Source organism: Hyaena hyaena, unplaced genomic scaffold, assembly GCF_003009895.1.
Source record: "Hyaena hyaena isolate Hyena2069 unplaced genomic scaffold, ASM300989v1 scaffold_16, whole genome shotgun sequence".
Classification (NCBI taxonomy): domain Eukaryota; kingdom Metazoa; phylum Chordata; class Mammalia; order Carnivora; family Hyaenidae; genus Hyaena; species Hyaena hyaena.
The window spans coordinates 6,002,014-6,022,035 of NW_024080650.1; the positions used below are offsets into that span (position 1 = coordinate 6,002,014).

At 40.3% G+C, this 20,022-nt stretch overlaps 1 protein-coding gene across 4 annotated transcripts in view; it reads left to right on the top strand.

Annotated features, from left to right (window-relative positions):
• The window catches only part of PLCB4 (phospholipase C beta 4), a 164,895-nt gene that overhangs the window by 137,399 nt on the left and 7,474 nt on the right, over positions 1-20,022 (top strand). For all 4 annotated transcript variants that reach the window (XM_039224818.1, XM_039224831.1, XM_039224824.1 and 1 more), the window contains 4 exons: positions 8,933-9,048; positions 10,339-10,414; positions 11,902-12,077; positions 15,157-15,258. In XM_039224818.1, coding sequence (XP_039080749.1) covers positions 8,933-9,048; positions 10,339-10,414; positions 11,902-12,077; positions 15,157-15,258 — 470 coding nt within the window. The remainder of the gene's footprint in view (positions 1-8,932; positions 9,049-10,338; positions 10,415-11,901; positions 12,078-15,156; positions 15,259-20,022) is intronic.

Genomic DNA, 20,022 nt, shown 5'->3' on the forward strand with positions numbered 1-20,022 from the left:
TCTGAGTCTAGAACCATATTCTTACTGCAATATTGCATGAAGAATGTTAGATGCTTTGATAAGTAAACAAGTTCCCCTTGCTGCAGCAAATGAAATGGGGGCACATGGCTTGCTATGAAAATCCCCATTTAGTTTGGACAATGTCAGGACGCTGGTTACCTGTACAGCTACTAAGGAAAGATGATCCTCAGCTCTTTAGACCTTGACCTACATACTACTGAGCAGAGTTGTCTGTTGATATCCTTCTCTGAACTTTTGAGTCTAAACTGACTCAGGTTGACAAACAGACCCATTTGTTTCATCAGAAAAGTGGCAAAGATGGTGTCATCAGCTTGAGCCACTGTAACAAATCGGCTGGACAGCTTAAGCAACAAACATTTGTTTCTTAAGTATAGAGGCTGGATGTCCAAGGTCAAGGTGTAGCATATTCAGAGCACCCTTTCTGGATTTGAGATAACTTCCTTGCTGTGTCCTCACATGCTGGAAAGGGCTAACATTCTCTCATGTCTCTTATAAGGGCACTAATCACATTCATGAGGGCTCTACCCTCATGACCTAATCACTTCCCAAAGGCCCCATCTCCAAATTTCACCACATTGGGAATTAGGGCTTCAACATAGGAATTTGGAGGTGGGGGGACAGAACACTCAGTCCATTAGTAGGTGGAAAATTATTTTTCTGTGAGCAATTTAAAGTTGCCCTTGGTGGATCTTCCCCTCTACCTCAGATAATACTGCACTTAATTCAGCCACATCCCTTTCTTCACTCTTGTTAGCAGGGACATTTCCATGTTGTGTCATGACTAGTAAATCCCAGATGGCTGAGAGAATCTATGTTGCTTTCATTTTTAGAAAACAAAGGAGCTTCTTCGAGCCCCATATTATAATGGAACCAACACCTAAAAGGAGATGTTAAATCTCCCTGAATCCGCATATCCGAATTTGTATGGACCTTCATTACTGCACTTTTTGGAGGAAGCATTCAAAATTCCTTAGGTCAAGCTACAGAGTAAATTGCCACAGTAAAATATGCTTTGCTTGCCTATTGTTTTTCAGAGGGCTTTTCAGAAGCATTTCTGAGCAGAGTATTGCATTTCACAGCTTGTTTTCATATCCTCATGCAACACAGAAGTTCACTTCCAAGTGTGAGATTATAAGCTTATAAATGAATCCCTTCTTCCACATTCAAGACACAGAGGACCAACTTTTTTTTTATTCAGACTGCCTCAGAAGTATAATTTATGAATTCTAAATTCTGTAGTGCTTTTACAAACATTTTTAGTTTTTACAAAACTACTAATAAGACTAACATTTATTTAATGCCAGTTTTGTGTTACACATTTTATATGTATTCTCAGATCCTCACAGTATCCCCCAAACCCAAATAACACTGTCCACATTCTAGACATGAATAAAATGAAGGAGGTGAGAGTCTCTTGCCTAGAGTAATATAACCAGTTAATGCTGCTAACAAGCCTTATTTGCTTATTTTGAACACACACGTTTTACAACTCACCACATAATCTACATTTATTAAAAATTCATTCCAGGGGTGCCTGGTTGGCTCAGTTGGTTGAGCGTCCGACTCTCATTTTGGCTCAGATCATGATGCCAGAGTCATGGGATCGAGCCCTGTATTGGGCTCTGTACTGAGTGTGGAGCCTGCTTGGGATTCTCTCTCTCTCTCTGCCCCCTCCCCTGCTTGAGCTTTCTCTCACTCTCTCTAAAATTAAAAAATTAAAAATTAAAAAAAATATATTTCATCTATTTTAACTATACAAGGTTTTGCATATAATTTCAAATAATTAGAGCTTTCTGTCTATAAGTTTCCTGTTATTTTTCAGTCTATACTATTTCCCTAGTATTTTCCATGGTCTCATCTGAACTACCTTCTGAGATGAAGGATTTCCACGAATGCCTACTTGCCTAATACATACTGAGGCCCACTCTGCAAACACACTTGTCTTTAAAACTGAAAAAGGGAAAGCCAGTAAAGGAGGAGAGAAGGATATATATGTCTTTCCATTGGATACTTAGAGCCTCATCTCAATTTGAACTTTCTTATCCTAACACTGATTTTTCTGTCAGTACTTTAAAATGGTAAAGCTAGCTAATATACATTGAAGTTTATCTGAGCACTTACTCGTAGGCATTCCTGTAACAATTACATAAAGAAGTACTATAATTATATTAATTTGGATCAGGAGTTCTGGACAGAAGTTCTCCTATCTGTCTGAATAACAAAGTACTGCCAAATGTACAGACCTAAAACATCAGCCGTTTATTAGCTCATGATTTTGTGGGTCAGCCGTTAGGGCTGGTTTGGCTGGAGGATGCAGCTGGGTTCATTTCTGCGTCTGCTGTCATGGCCAGTTTGACGGGTAGTGGGCAGCTGGGGCCTGGGGAGATGGGCACTGGCTGATTTCGGGGGCCTCTACTGAGCTACTTCGAGTCTGTTTTATGTGGCCTCTCACCTTCAGGCTGGCTAGTGACTCACTTGGTATGAGTTTCAGGAGACCAAGAAGGAGCACACGAGAGTTGTTGAAGCCTCAGCTCAGAATGGCATGTACTCCCTTCCATCTCGTTCTCCTGGCTAAAGCAGGTCGTGAGGCAGATCCAGATTCAGGGGCTGAGGACTCTACTTCTTAACAAGAGGAGCCACAAAGTCACCTTACAAAGTGGGGGGTGAAGGGGGTAGATACAGAAAGAGAAAGAATTGGGGCCATTTTTGTAAACTTTCTACCAGGCATTTATCAGAGGAGATCATTTACATTTACCACAGCTTGACTAAATGACCTAGCTTTTAAATGACAGAGCCATGATGTGAATTAAAATTCTGACTCCAGAACTCATGCCCCGCACCCCTTTTTTCCAATTATTTTTGAGTATCGTTGACCTACGATGTTAAATTAGTTCCAGGAGTGCGAGGTAGGGATTTGACAAGTTTATATGCTGTGCTGTGCTTACGAGAAGTGGAGCTGCATCTGTCAGCATACAAGGCTATTACAGTACAATTGAGTCTATTCCTTCTGCTGTACTTTTTATTCCTGTGACCTATTCATTCTATAACCAGGATCTATCTCTCACTCCCATTCACCGATTTTGCTCATCCCCCCAACCCTGTCTTCTCTGGCAACCATCAGTCAGTATTTAGAGGTCTCATTCTGCTTTTCATTTGTTTATTCACTTGGTTTTGGTTTTATTTTTTTTATGTTTGTTTATTTTTGAGAGAGACAGAGTGAGAGCAGGGGAGGGATATATATATAGAGAGAGATAGAATCTGAAGCAGGCTCTAGGCTCCAAGCTGTCAGCACAGAGCCCAGGGCAGGGCTCGAATTCACCAACTGTGAGACTGTGACTGAGTCAAAGTTGGATGCTTAACCAACTGAGTCACTCAGGCACCCGTTTTTGGTGTTTTTAGATCCCATAGTAGTGAAATCATATGGTATTTGTCTTTCTCTGACTTATTTCACTTAGCATAATACCCTCTAGGTCCATCCATGTTATTGCAAATGGCATGATCTCATCTTTTTATGGCTGCATAATATTCCATCGTACGTACGTACGTACACACACATATATAAACACACACACACACAGTTACTCACCTTTCATCTTCTTTATCTGTCAATCAGTTGACACCTGCATTGTTTCCATATCTTGGCTATTATAACTACAGAGATGTATACATATTTTTAAATTAGTGTTTTCTTTGAGTAATACCCAGTAGTGGAACTCAAGGGCTTAACTACTCTACTGCATTACCTCTGAGTTTTCACACATTGATTTTTCTTTCTCACATCTTCTTGATGGTCTTAGTAAAGGGTTTTTAAGAGCCATTATGATTCTATCAGGGCACAAATATCTTGCCTTCCTTTGGAACTGTTTTTTTCACCATATGATCCTTAAGCCAAGAGTTATAGGCTTTATAAAACATGCATATTCTTACATCTGAGATTTAGTTATAATTGCCAAGAAGAGCTCTCAGAAGTAAATAAGCTCCTCTCCTGCACACATTACATTTCAAGAATTGTGTCATTAGGAATATTATTTGGCACACTTTACTGTCCCTTGACCCCTGGTGGAAACCCCCCTACTTGCCACTAAGCTATAGACCAGTCCTCCTTAAAAAAACAGATTTTGACCTGTTGTCAAGCAATAGTGAGAATAAATACCCCAGCCTTTCTGTGAAACAACATCTATAAACCCTTTTTAACTATTTTGAAGCCACCTAAGATGGGCTAAGATTTGCCATCCTAAGGCCTTCGGTTATAAAGCAACTACTGAAGAGGGAACCTGGCCCAGGCTGTACCCTCCCAACCATGCATCAACCTTGGCAGTTGGCAGCTAATAACAGAGTCTCCTACCTAGTCCATGTTATTACTGCAGCGCACTCTCTGCTTTTACACGTCAGCTTAAATAATGCCACTGCTTAGACCTACAGGGAAGCAGAGAACCCATGAGCTAAATCCCAATGGCTTAAGATACAAATGTATTATGCAAAAGAAATCTTATTTCTGACCTCGAAGGTTAGCCACAGGATGGAAGAGGAATTCTGGTGTAGGAGGATCTATCACTTGCAAGAGAGCCATAGACATAGGTGTGTGAGCTGCTTTTAGGATACTGAGAAGAAAAGTCAGGGATAATGACCATTTGAGCCTCAAATGAGATCAGGATGCTAACTAATATGCCTAGATTTTAGAAAACAGTAGAGGTCAATGGCCATTGCTTTTGACTCTGTGAGTGCAGCTGGCTGGCAATCAGCATTTAATGTGTCTCTCACTTTCTAGAACCAGCTCTTCAATTTGAAGTGGAAACCAGGAGAATGGTTTTCAAGTGTCCATTAGATGAGACACAGCAAAAACAGAACTAAGCAACAGTAATTTCTCCTAATGCATGACTCAGTAGAGTCTAGAAATAGGGTTTCTTTGATTAAGAAGTAGGCATACTTTTCAATTGTCTGATGTGGTCAAATCCTTAGAGCAAATAAAACCCAAAGTTGGCTAAGTATCCCCAATAACATGTTAGAGGAATAATTACAACGTAAATACCTATAGGGACCAAATAAGAAGGAAGTTGGCCAGATACAGAAGGCAGAAGAGCATTCATTCCCATTCAAGAGGCAAGTCAGACTTAGCTCCCACCATTGGAGCCTTGAGAGTCCTTGGGCCCGCTCCATCCTCAAAACAGGACTCAAAATCTAGTCTTAGATGAACTTCCAGATCTTTAAATATTGGCCCCTAATTCAGTCTTCTTTCAAAACACCATGTGGGATTGAGGAGTGGGCTAAACATTTGTAGATTGGATTTGTCTGTTGGGCCACCAGTTTGAACATCACCATCAGATGAGTCAAATGAAATGCTTGTGAAACTAACATTTGGCATTTCAGTAAAGCTACTAATAGAAAATTTGTTCTTTGCTCTATAAGCAATTTAGCTGATAACATCAAGACTGATGTTAAACTCATCAATTGTAATTCATAGTAAGACCTCAATGCCAGACCTGTAAGTCTGTTATGAAGTTGAAAGGGCCAGAGACACAGCAGCCACCCACAGAGGCAGCTTACTGGTGACCTCGGAGTCACATGCTGAGCAAACACAATTTACTCCGATTTTCCAGCCAGATCTGTGGTGCAGTCATTCACGCCCTCTGTCCATCAGTCACAAGAATGAATTGCAGCAAACGTTTTTCCCAAAACATTTTTCCCAAAATGTTCTTCACTCCAGTAGGAAACATAAATTCTGCTAAAAGCTGTACGTGTACTCTATCCTCAAAATGTCCCAATTAAGATTGACTTTTCAGTGAACACATTTAATTTTGATACTCTTGACCTGAATGAATGAAAAAATATGTATGCCTCTTCCATAACATGTCATGACTTAATTCATGACCAAAGAATAAAATCAATGATAGATTTGTTCTGAGTAAAAATGGACTGAGAGATCATTCCCCGGCTCCTTTTATACTTTGGGAAGCTGAAGGTTGACCCTCAATCACACAATGATCAGTAATTAGGACCCCATTCCTTTGTAAAAGGAGAAGTTGGTATCTAGAAAGCAGATTATCCCCAAACATTTCCATGATCACTGCCTACCACAGAGGAATCATTTTGAGAACATAGAGAAACACAGATATCATTTTTCAAGACCAAGTTTCTTGTTACTTGTATCAACTGTAATCATTGCAATTCAGTATGCTTCTAGTTTTTCATATGCTGTCTGTATACATTAGGTAACTTTGCAGCTCATAACCCACCCATGAATTAGGTTGGGCAAGTGGATCTTGTTCAGTTTTCTCTTAAAGAAAGTGAATGCTAGAAAGATTAGTATGTGTTTCACAAGGCCACTTGACTACTCCTCGGCTGAGCTAAAACCAGAGTCCAAGCCTTCTTGCTATATTCCCTTGCTATTTTTTTTTTAATTCATACAACAAACATTTATTGAGCACCTGCTATGTGCCAACCTTTGTGCCGTGTACTGGTAAGCAAAGATTTGCCCCGCCCTCATAGAGCATAATCTTTCCTACTGGAATCCATCATGAACAACTTTCTGGCACAAACAGCTTCATTCCTTGTATCTAATTGGGTGAATAAGATTCACCAGAATATTTCCTGAAGAAATAGTCTGTCAACTTACTTCTAAGCCTCAAAGCCTCTCCTTTTCTTGTGCTGTGCTAGGATATTTAAAGAAACAACCTTCTCCGCCCTCCCTTTGATTCTTGCAAGAAACAGGAAAGCAGAAAGATCACATAGGAAAGATTCTTAATGTGTTTGAATCTGCACTTGCATGGAACCCCTTATTGATTTGCCCAGAAGAATTAACACATGTACTGAGCAGGCATAAGGCCTTTCAATCTTAAAAGGAAGATTAATAGTAGGGCATTTTGGTAGGCTTGTTTTTGTCCACAACAATGCAAGATTAGTTAAATACTTTCAAATAAGGATATGTTAACATGTGGATTCCTGAGGCAGTTGATTCTGCATGGAAGGAAGGTTTATTGATTTAATTTTCTAATTGCTGTCCCTTATCCCAAGTCACACTCTCTATATTATCATGGATATTGAACAATATAAACAGGTTATTATATTTTGAATAAGGTTTAGCAGGCATTTGAAATAGGATTGATATTATATTTACTTTTAATCCTAACAACCCTGTGAACTCAGTACTGCTCTCCCAGTTATAAACATGAACAGATCAAGAGGCTCAGTGACTTGTCCCAGGATTTGAGACTGAAGAACCCATGGCCTGAACTCAATGCCACATTGCAAAAACCCTGGCTTAAATGTGTTTATACCACAAAATGCACATACATTAGGAATGTGGCTAGATTTATGAAGTGTTCCAACCACAGATTAAGCAAGATACTGTTATAAACAGTTCCCTGACCCCAAATCCACAGCAAGATAGCATCACCTTGGGCCACCCTGTTATCCCCATTATCAATTCCTGTTCTGAGAACCTCCGCACCCAGCACCACCTTCCTCCATGACTTCTCCCAAAGGCATTTATCCAACTGGACAAGAATTCCAGGAACATGTGCTTTAATGTGTTTCAAAAAAATACATGTGTAAACAAATTATAGATCAAGTCCTATGTTAATTAATGAACGGCCCTGGGAAATTTAGGAAATCTTGGAAAAATTATAAATCACTTCTTTTATATTTTCTGAAATCTTTTAAAGACATTCCTAAATTAGGTTTCCTTAAAATCTAGTGTACCTTAGGAAGAATTTTTTTTTAATTAAGTCACTTTAAAAAATAAGTAAAAGGAGGGGTGCTTGTCTGGTCAGTCACTTGAGTGTCCAACTCTTGATTTCAGCCCACATCCTGGGATGGAACCCCATGATGGGCTCTGTGCTGAGCATAGAGTCTGCTTAAGATTCTCTCTCTCCCTCTGCCCCTCCCCCACTAATGTGTGCATGCACATGTGCGCGCTTTCCTCTCTCTCTCTCTCTCTCTCTCATAGTAAAAGGAAATATGACTGTGAGGGAGGTTATATAACCTGAGAAACATCCGTCCCTTTCAGTCTTCCGTGTCATTCCATCTCTAGTTTCTCAAGATAAGACTAGGATGTAACATCAAGTATCACGTAGGGGTGGATATCATTGATTGTGCTGATTTCTGCTCTGTTTGGCCTGCTGAGAAGCTAAGGAAATCTGACTTCAGAAAAGTCACTGGCTGTGGCTAAGTTACCAGGAAGAAAGAACGTTTATGGAAAACCTGTTATTTTCAAAGTATTGTAGCCTCAAGTTCAGTGATGACATGAAGCAGACAGGGAAATATTTTAAATCTCTGTAACACTGACGGCCACAGCTCCTGGACATTATGCCCTCCTTGTGGATGGATCTAGCTGAGGAAGCCAGGGGAAGAACCCCGTGATGAGGATTTGAAGTCAGCTAACAGTGACAACCACTGGCAGTACTCAGTATTGGGTCATGATATTTAAGACCTTTCAAGACATGCTGGATGTCTAGAAGCCATGTCACATGTAAATCGTTAGCATGTGAAAAAGAGAAAATATGGTAGCTGAACTTGGGTATTTGAGGACCAATGTGTGGAAGGGTCTGTGGACTCATTAGGTGTATTAGCAGAACAAAGACGAGCGTGTTGAAGTCCTGTGAAGAACATGGGTGTGTAGAAGACAGGACTTCAGGCTGATTGTACTGCCCTGTGGTAGTCAGGGATGCCCTTTGAGGGCACCATGTTCATTAGGCTGAGGCTATGGACTCCCTTGTTGGGGATGCCCCTGTTCAAGAAGCTCTTGTGTTGGGTGGGAGGTTGGAGATCCTTCCAGTTCTCAGAATTGGTTACTCCTTGATTTCTAAACCAAGATTCTGGGAAAGCTGAGGAAAATCATGCCAGCCCAACATAGGTGAAGTTTATTAACCACCGGGAAGAGTCCAGCTTGTAACTGCAGATCCTTCTTCTTTAGGAGCACAGCACCATGCAGAAGCTGCATTGCACACAAGTTGACAAAATTGTGGCACAGTATGACAAAGAGAAGTCGACACATGAGAAAATCCTAGAGAAGGCAATGAAGAAGAAGGGGTAATGGCTCTTTATTTCCTTCTGGAACCTTTTCGCCTTTTTATATTTTGTCTTTTTCCGCAGTGCAGCTGACTGTTTAGGCCGAGGAAGAACTTGGTCTTGACTGTGTGTTCATCTTTAAGTTTTTCCTGGAAAATAAGAGATTCAGTCAGCTGAAGGCAGGGATTAAAGTGGAAAAGAAGAGCTTTATTCAAGTTCCAGTGGTTGATGACACAGTAATTACATCTCTCGTGTGTCTTCCACTCAGGTGGAAAACTCAGGTATCTTTAAGGTAAAGGGGGGGGAAGGAAAGATACGCTAAAGTTGGGAAAATTTGAAATTACAGAAATCATTTTGCATCACCACAAAATAAATAATAAGGTTGATCCATTCATGGAGACAAAAATGCAATCTTGATTTTCAATATTACAAGGATCTTTAGCTCATGTCACCAGATATGACTGTTAAAGAAAACCTATCATTGCATTTAGTATAAGAGATTTCATCTAGAATTAAGCCTGGGAGATGTTTCTTCGATGCAGCAAGCTTACCAAATCGCAGGCTAAAGAGAAAGCAGACTCCATGCCAGCCCTTGAGAGGTAATGGGTTGATGAGAGTCCTAGCATTTTGAGAATAGCCTCTCTCGGAGGCATTCTCAGTAATATCATGAAGCATTCTGACTTAGGCTCTAATACATCAGAGCATATATGCTGAAGACAAGCTCAGGACTTCTTCTGGTTTCAGCAATGCTATAGATATTCCAAAACGAAAAAAATAATCACTGAAATAAGCAGTAATGGCTGCTGGGAAATTGCCTTGTATATATTTCCTCCTCACAATAGAATAAGAAGCAAAAATTGCCCTATGATGCCAAGAAATGCTATTTTCTGCCTTGCTGGCATGTGTAAAAGACAAAAATCTGGCTTTACAACCAGAAAGAGCTTAAAAATTCACTTCAAGGCTGAGGACCTATTTTCTGGTTTTTATCTCAGATAATATTTTATTGAATAAATGAAAAACAGCCTAAAGAAATGCAGGAACCAAAACGGAAACTCTGACAACATACCCTTAACAATGAAATCATTGTTAGGTCTGAAGTGTCTCTTTGTGTAGCGGCTGAATGGAGTAATCACGATGTGGATATTTTGTAAGGTGTACATCTATTACTAGAAATACTCATGCTGCCCAATGAGCCATGGCCTCCCATTTTTGATGAACAAATTGTCTTCATTAGAAAGCTTTGGAGCAAAGGCTCATGGGAACGGGAAGATATCTAACATTGGCACACATTTGTGATTTTTCCATTCTCAGGGGAAGTAATTGTCTGGAAATGAAAAAAGAAACAGAAATTAAAATTCAGACACTAACATCAGATCACAAATCTAAGGTAAGAAAATGCCTATCTTTGCAGAAGATACTTTGTAATATTTTAGAAGCCCTACCTAATATAAATCAGAAATAACAGTAACTTGGAGCTAGTTTGGGAAGTCCAGGGATCTAGGCAGTCACATCTGTTCCAGACTCACTGGTTTTGAGAAGATGCTTTTCATGTAATACTTTTTACTTCATCTGTAGAAATAAGCATTTCTATATATCTATGTTGTCTGCTTCAGAGGCATCAAGTGAAACAGTACACTGACTAAAAGGAAATACTGTATAAAATACAGAACATGCTTCCCTATAGAAGTAACATTAAACATATAACAAAAGGAGCACTGGGTGGCTCAGTCAGTTAAGTGTCTGACTTCAGCCCAGGTCATGATCTCATGGTTCATGAGTTTGAGCCCCGCATTGGGCTCACCTCGGTGCTATGCATTTTGTGTCCACTCTGTGATGAAGTTACACAGGCAGTAAGCCATGTGTCTTGGAGAGTAGTTCTTTACTCTCTCTCTTCTTAACTAGAATGTTTGAGAATTAATGTCCATGCAACATGCCATGATTTTTAGAAGCTTTGCACAAATAGGAAAGTAAAAGTTTTTGCATGGATATCAGTTAGCTTTTGCTGTGCAATAAACTGTGTCAAAATGTAGTGGCTCAAGACAACTACCTGTTATCAACATGCAATTCAGGGGTCAAAATTTGGGCTGTACTCAATTGAGTAGTTCTCCTGATTGTGACTAGTCTCACTCATGTGTCTGCAGACAGATGGGCTTGATGGCCCTACTCAGGTATCTGGTGGCAGGCTGGATGCTGGTTGCGTTTTCCAACATGACTTCTCGTTCCAACAGGCTAGCGCAGGCTCTGTCACAAGGTAGCCTCAGAGTTCCAGATGGCAAACGGGGAAGCATTTTCCAAGCTTCCTCTTGTACCACATTTGCTAGTGCCTCATGGCTGAAGCAAGTCACAAGGTCAGCCAGATTGCCGGAGATGGGGACATGGACTCTAGCTCTTGATGAAGGAAGGGACAAAACCACATTACAAAGAGCACGGATGTGGGGAGGGGAAGACTTTCTGCCCCGGCATCTCTTACAGTGGACATAATGGGTCATGATCCAGGGATAAGAGGACACAGACCTGTCCATTCAGACCTGTGGCCCTGTGGACATGAAGCTGGAAAGGCATGAGGAGCTGGGGAGAATCTGATAGAATCGATAACGGAGCCCACAGCCTGGACGAAAGGGAACATGGACACGTTAAGGAGTGAAATCTCAGGTCACAGCTGAATATTTAGACCCAACGTGATCAATTATTTTAATAAGCTACGATCTCCTGATTCCCATGGATTAGTACATATTTTCTGATTGTTGTATTTTTCTACTGATTGACCAACTAAATTGATGGGTGGGATTTGAAATCCAGGACTGATGCTGTGTTTTCAGTTCATACCTGATCTGTGAGAGTTCCAAGTGGCACCATCCCCTCTTCCCCACACAGGTCAAAGAGATAGTGGCCCAGCACACAAAGGAGTGGTCAGAAATGATCAACACGCACAGTGCTGAGGAGCAAGAGATCCGGGACCTGCACCTCAGCCAACAGTGCGAGCTCCTGCGGAAGCTGCTGATCAGCGCCCACGAGCAGCAGACCCAGCAGCTGAAACTGTCCCATGACAGGTAGGCCATGAGCCTTCTCCAGAGCGAACTCCTAATTTCACATTAGGATGGAATGTGTGTGAGCCAAGGTAGGAAAGAAGATCAGCTTGACCTGTGATACTGAGCTGTGACATGTATCAGTCATACAGTTGAGGGGAGAAATAGGAGCTGTAAGAAATGGCCTCTGCCATTAAAGTGCTTGCAGGTGTTGGCAAGGTAGGGGCGCCTGGGTGGCTCAGTCAGTTAAGAGTCCGACTTCGGCTCAGGCCATGATCTCATGGTTCATGAGCTCGAGACCCGCACCGGGCTCTGTGCTGACAGCTCAGAGGCTGCCTCAGATTCTGTATCTCCTTCTGCCTCTGACCCTGGCCCTCTTTCTCTGTCTCTCTCTCAAAAATGAATGAACATTAAAAATGATTTTAAGTGTTGACAAGGTATTAGCGCTCGCATGAACAATTAAGTTGAGTTCCAAATAGCATATGATGCACTCTAAAAAGCAGCACAGCATGAAGGAGCTCGGCTGCTTCCAGAGGGTCCTGGAGGTTCCGCAGAGCGACAGGGCTGACACTGGGCTTTGAAAAGTGGTCTGGAGCCTCATAGGAAGGGAAGCCTTAGCAGGAGACAGAAACCAACCAGTTAAGCTCCTAGATCAGACTGGATCTGGTCACTCCATGGCTCAATGTGGTGAGACCCTTCTTTACGTTATTAGGATTTCTGGGAATTGTAGAAAGAGAGGCCTAATCAATAAACAGCAAAGAAGTATCAGTTTATGTGGGTTTCTTCCAACTTCAGCAAATGGAATATTGCATTTAAAATACCACAAATGAGCTGGATCCCCCCCCTCTAACCCCCTCCCCCCGGGCAGAAGAGTGTTGATGTCACTTATGTCCTCTTATCCCAGCTTTGTTGCAGCTTGCTAGTTTCTCCTTCGAGCCTGCTGTATGCCACTGTTAGGATCTATTGATATACACAAAAGAGTAGAAAATAGAAAAGCATTATACACACAAAGCAAACAAAAAAGTTTTTAAAATGCTAACTGCGTAAATTATCTGGGTGCTTTCATGAATTCCCAGCCTCATTTTGGAGAGAGAGATGCGGCCCTAAGAACGTGATGCATTTTGCCATAGTTCCCAATTTTCTCTTTCACAGTAAGGAAATGAGGTATATCATGCTAAGTTTGCCGTAGGTTCATGTCCTATACTCTATCCATTTTAAAACATTCTATTAATGGTATAGGATTAGAAGTTGTCTTTTCTTTTTTCTCTTAGAGATGCTCTTGATTCAGTACACAAAAAGGTCTGTCCAGCACCCTGTCTTTGACCCCTGCTGCAATACCAGATTGTAGGTATCTTACCCTCACTCAATGATACTTCACAGGCTGAGGCACTCCATTCTAATCTCTCCTGTAGTTGAATAAAGAAAAAAGTTAGCCTGCAACAGTAAGCATTGTTCAAAACAAAAAAAGGTAAACTAATTCCTGCATTGCTTAGGAAGTTATTTAAAGAGAGCATAAGCTAATTACTGATTTACCTTAAAAAAATAAATGCACTACAGGGGCATTTTTCCCAAGTAACAGCAGTGTTTAAGCTTTTCTCAAGCAACCTGTGGTTGTGTTTGTTCTTCACCATCACAGCTGTGGCTCTTGGTTACAAAATCTTGCCTTCTTGGGGTGCCTGGGTGGCTCAGTTGGTTAAGCTTGATTTCCACTACTCAGGTCATGATCCCATGATCAGGGCCTTGGGATGGAGCCCTGTGTCAGGCTGCTTGCTGCCAATGTGGAACTTGCTTGGGATTCTCTCAACCTCTGTCTACCCCTCCCCTGCTCGTGTTCGCTCTCCCTCTCTTTCAAAATAAATAAAAATATTGCCTTCTTAATACTGGTCAGCAACATTTGGTCATTGAGAAATGCTTGTCAAATGAATGAATAAAGAAATGGTTAATTTACTAACACTAAATTTAAAGAACAATTTGAGAGTCATTTTCTTGGGCCTAGAAGTTTCTATGCATATTTCTGCCTCTGGGGTATCAGTGTTATCTATCCCTTTTGATACAGTACAGATACTCCTTAGAACACCTGACTCCTTGGTCACTCATTTCCAGGCAGGGTTTCAAGGAGCCCTCCGTAGGTTCCAGAAAAAACTCTCTGCTAATAATATTTATTTCAGTGCTCCAAAATGTACACCTTTAATATACATATAAATAACCCAGGAGTCTTTGTCATGTGCACACAGACATTATGGCACACGCAGTCATTCATGGCCTTATGTAAACATCCTTTTTTTTTCTTATTTCCTGTGCTTATTTGAAATAATTTAGTCCCCCTCATTCCCATGAGCCATCAGAAAACATGAAGGTCACTTGTGAGGGTCACAACATCCTCTGTCTCTCTTCCAGACCATCTGGTCCCAAGAAATGTAGGGCAAAGCTCAAAAATCTTTATATTTTTATGGGCAAACATAATGTCTCTTCATCCCATTTCATCACTGTTACTTTCCCAGAAGGTGACCCATTTCCATGTCTCATTGATTTGGTCTCTTTCCTGCCTTTTCACAGGATACAAGATAAACTTGATGAGCTTAGTAATGGTGGTGGTGGGGGGTGGGTGGGTGGGCTGTGAATCTAGACCTGTTGTTACATGTAGAATGAATGAATGAATGGATAGATGAATGGCTTTTTATTTATTTATTTATTTATTTATTTATTTATTTATTTATTTATTTATTTTAGAGCACAAGTTAGGGAGAGGGAGAAAGAATCTTTTAAGCAGGCTCCACTCCAAGCTATCAGCACTGAGCCCCATGTGGGGCACAGTCCCACAACCCTGGGATCATGACCTGAGCTGAAATCAAGAGTCAGACACACAACCAAATGAGCCACTCAGGCACCCCTATTTATTATTTTCTTATAGTTAAATGTCCATAACACAAAATTTGCCATGTAACTGTTTTTAAGTGTGCGGCATCAAGTATGTTATACAGCCATCACCACTATCCATCTCTAAGACTTTTTCATCTTCCCCAATTGAAACTCTGAATTCGCTAAACACTAACCTCCCATTCCCCGCACCCTACCTCCCATTTATTTTCTTTTTAATACGTAGGGAAAGCAAGGAAATGCGAGCACACCAGGCTAAGATTTCTATGGAAAATAGCAAAGCCATCAGCCAAGATAAATCTATCAAGAATAAAGCAGAACGGGAAAGGTAAGTCTGAGAATACTCACTGTGGGCATGTAGCATTGACATAAACTCAGGCATAAACTCAGTAATGTTTCTGTGTGTACATGAACACATACATTTGAAATATAAAATCCTTGTGAGTTTTGACGAAGGATTCAGCTATTATAACTGCTATGAAGATTTATTGTTGCTATAGAACGGTTGTCTTCTGATTACTTACTACCACCGGTAAAACAATTGATTGAATTTACATTCAGTATATGTTACTCATATACAAACAAAATTGTATAAAATATGGCAAAATGTCCTTCCCACATGTGATTGGATCATCCCACAGGCATCTCACCTGCTCAGGTATAAGCCCATTCTGGTTGGGATGGTTCTGAATAGCAGGTATAGGAGGAAGGTCGTCTTCCTTTGATTTGCCTTGTGCTGTCCTTGACATCAGGGATCATCTCAAAAGTCCCTTCTCAGTTTTTCTGGTTTGACCTTATATTGGTGGAGATTTTTAGAAAGCATGTGATTTACTGAGAAAGGGACCTTCAGAGAAGAGGAATAGGAGAAGCAGGAAGGGTCAAAGGCAGGGACCAAGCAAGAATGTTGGTCTCAGCTACAGTCCGTCTTCAGCCGATCCCAAGCTCTGTAGTGTGAGCGGCACCACACATCTCTTTAAACGGAGGGGCTCTGGCTTTGTACTTCTGTGTTCGTCAGTCATTGGCCACATGGAGCTGGAGGGAGGTTCATGTGACCTCCATAGAAGGTCCCAGGTGCAAGCCCCGTAGGCAAAGGGGGTGTAGGGGATTTGAGAGGACATCAATAGTCATGTTACCCAAGAGAGCGAGTTAATAACACTTGATTCCCAGTGATCCCAAAATACAGAGCAAAGTGAAGATTAGCTCTTGGGACTGAGACATGAGCATGTTTAGGGCTTCAAGTCACTTAGCTCTCCCTTAGCTGAGTAGTTGGAGAAGTTTGCAGCTGCAGCGGAAAGCGCCCATGTTTCACTGTCTCCCTGTCTACCTGGGCTTTTGTGGATACCTGATGTTTCCTCTTTGTTTTGAACAGGGCAAGAACTGCTGTCAAACTACCTCAATTTTATTGCTTTTTTAAAGCCCATCTCCATTATTAATAATGATATTAAACCCGAAATACAGTGAACTATAAAGTGTAATGCCATCCAGTACATTTTCATGCTGAAGTTTTGTGGAATTAAGTACAATTGAGAATGGGTCATCAATAGGATACAAAATCCCATAGTTTCACCTGGAAATGAATTGACTGTTTAAAATGATAGCCTGAGAAATTTCCCAACCAACATGGAGCATCTAGGGAAATTATTACTCAGTTTCATCAATACTTATTTGCAACATCCTATTGTTCTAGTTTATTCTTAGGAGTTTTTAAGAGCCTTATATACATAGAAATGACACTCTGCTTTAGCTCAAAATCATAAAATATTCCAGCCATGAGAAAACATCATCAATTTGAATTATTTTAGACTGTCCAAAGTGAAATACAGAATTCAGTAGGATAAATGTGCTAATTACTAAATAGCTCTCTCATTTTTTTCAAGTATGTTACAAAGTGGACCACAGCTTTCAGTTGTTGTTTTTTTTTTTTTAACTTTGATATAATATACTTATTTACTATAACTCTGTCTCCAGTGGTAGGTGGTTCTAAAACATCTACAAATGGCTGGTTTTTAAAATAATTTCTCGGTGCAAAATGGTTGCCTGCTAAGCACATACATTGTGTGTCCAATTTAACAACAAACTTAGAAATGAAATTAAAAATTTATAATCAGATAGCTAAGAAAGACATATAGAAACTGAAAAACATTATTCCTGAGTTGAAGACATTTCAAGAGCAATTATGCAATATTATAAATGAATGACAACATAAGTATTCTCTATCAATGTGTAGAAGGCTGCTAAACCACATAGCAAAAGAAACAATCAACCAAACCAAGAGGGTACCTATGGAATGGGAAAAATATTGATAAACCATGTATCAGGAATTAATACCCAAATATATATAAGGAACTCCTAACAACTCACAACAAAACAATGTGATTTTAAGCTGGCAGCGGACCTGAATAGACATTTTTTACAAAGAAAACATACAAATGGCCAACAAGTACGTGAAAAGTGGTCAAGATCACTAATCATCAGGGAGGTGCAAATCAAAACTACAGTGAAATAAAACCTCATACCTGTTAGAATGGCTATTTATCAAAAAGACGAGAAAACAACAGTTGGTGACGATGTAGAGAAAAGAGAACCTTTCTGCTCTGTTGGCACCATGTAAATTGGTGCGCCACTATTAAAAAAACAATATGGAGGTTCCTTAAAAATAGAAATACCATATGGTCTTACAACCCTACTTCTCGATATCTGTCTGAAGGAAATGAAATCACTATATCAAAGACATAGCTGCACCCCTATGTTCATTGCAGCATTATTCACATAGTCAAGACATGGAAAGAACCTAAGTGCCCACTAATGGATGAATGGGTAAAGAAAATGAGCTTTTCCATCCACACGCACACATGTGCACACATACACACAGGAATGTCATCCAGCCATTAAATATAGAAGGAACTCTTGGCATTTGTGACAACATGGATGGATCTTGAGGGCATAATGCTAAGTGAAATAAGTCAAAGAAAGACAAATACTGTATGATTTCACTTATGTATGGAATCTAAAAAAAACCAAGCTTATAGAAGCAGAGTAAAATGTTGGTTTACAGGAGTTAACAGGGTAGAAAAATAGGAAAATGTTGGTTAAAAGGTACAGGCTTTCAGTTATAAGAGGAGTAAGTTCTGGGGATCTAATATCTAGCATGATGACTATAGTGACAGTACTATATTATATACTTGAAATTTGCTATCTTGTTTTCACCTTAAAAAAAAAAAAAAAAGGAGGTAGATTGGGGCCCCTGGGTGGCTCCATTGGTTGAGCCACTGACTTCAGCTCAGGTCACGATCTCACAGTTCATGGGTTCCAGCCCCACATAGGGCTATGTTCTGACAGCTCAGAGCCTGGAGCCTGCTTCAGATTCTGTGTCTCCCTCTCTCTCTGCTCCTCCCATGCTTGCACTCTGTCTCTCTCTCCCTTTTTCTCCCTCTCTCTCTCAAAAATAAATAAACATTAAGCTACCTTCTTTTTTAAAAATTTTTAAAGTGATAGAGTAAAAATTATAGCCTAGCTCTATATACTTTTTTAAATAAATGCAAACTAATGAGTTATACACTCAAGAGAGTATAGAATTAGAAATTCCCAAATTAGAGTAAACCCAGAGATCACAGATGAGGAGAAATAAAAAAGTATCAAAGTAGAAAACAAAAAGCAATAAATAGACAGCAAAAACAATGGCTTATTTTCTGAAGAACAAATGAACAAACAAAACAAAAACAAAAACCCATGAGCTCAGTGAACCTCCAGCAAGACTGGGCAAGAAGAAAAAAGAGCACAGGTTAGTGATCTTAGGTCTAAAAAGGAGACATAACTGCAGAAATAATACTTTTAAAAATGAAGAGTACTATAAAAATACTACCAGTGAGATTGAAAACTTAAATGGGGGGCGCCTGGGTGGCTTAGTCGGTTGAGCGTCCGACTTTCGCTTAGGTCATGATCTCGCGGTTCGTGGGTTCGGGCCCCGCGTCGGGCTCTGTGCTGACTGCCGACTCAGAGCCTGGAGCCTGTTTCAGAGTCTGTGTCTCCCTCTCTCTGACCCTCCCCTGCTCATGCTGTCTCTCTCTCTCAGAAATAAAACATAAAAATTAAAAAATAAAAAAATGAAAACTTAAATGGAATGGACAGTTGCCCAGAAAAATACGTGTCCGAAATTGAAGAAGAACAAGATAACCTCAATAGACCTCTAGCTATTAGAGAAATTCACTCAGAGTTCTATTCCATCATGAAAAGCACTCCAGCCTCCCCGTTAATGATGCCGTTTTACAAAACTAGTTGACACAAAAGTAAATGCTTGATAGTACCAAGAGCAGGCAAAGACAAGCAAAAAAGTAGCATTCAGACACTGGTTATGAGTGCAAATACGGACAAGTGCTTTGGAGTAGAGGTGAAGCCATTCACTCCAACCAGCCTGCAAATCTAGGTACATACCCTAGAGAAAACCTTGCTCATATGCACAAAAAGATATGCCCTATGTTTATTTCATCAACAGTCCTCATGCCACACATCGCAGGGCCCTATGCACCAGATTATTGTGGCATTGTTTGGAAATAACCATTTGTCATTGACAGCCAGAAATATTGTCATCTCTTCGTAAATGGAAAAATCCATACAGCAGATAAAAATAATGGAATGCTTTGAAACACAGCCATATCTCTAAGATCTAGGCTAAGTAATACGTTACATGAAGAAATCCAGATTATGTTGCCATTTCAGTAAATTTGGAAAACACACAAAACAATATAGACCAGCAGCCATACTTGGAAACTTGTTAGAAATGCAGAGTCTCAGGCCCCACTCCAAACCCACTCAATCAGACCCCCTGAGGGAAGGCCCAGCAATCTGTGTCTTTGACAATATCCCCATTTGATTTGTAGGCACATGAGAAGCACTTGAATATATTACAAATGGATACATCCATATGGAATAAAAATATTAAAACATGGATGAGAAAGTCTACACCAGATTCAAAATAGTGGCTATGTCTGGAGAAAAAGAAAAGAGAAAAATGGAGTCAGGAAAAATACGACTAAACGAAAGGGGTTTTAGTCATATCTCTAACACTTTGTTCCCTTAAAAAAAAAGACAAACA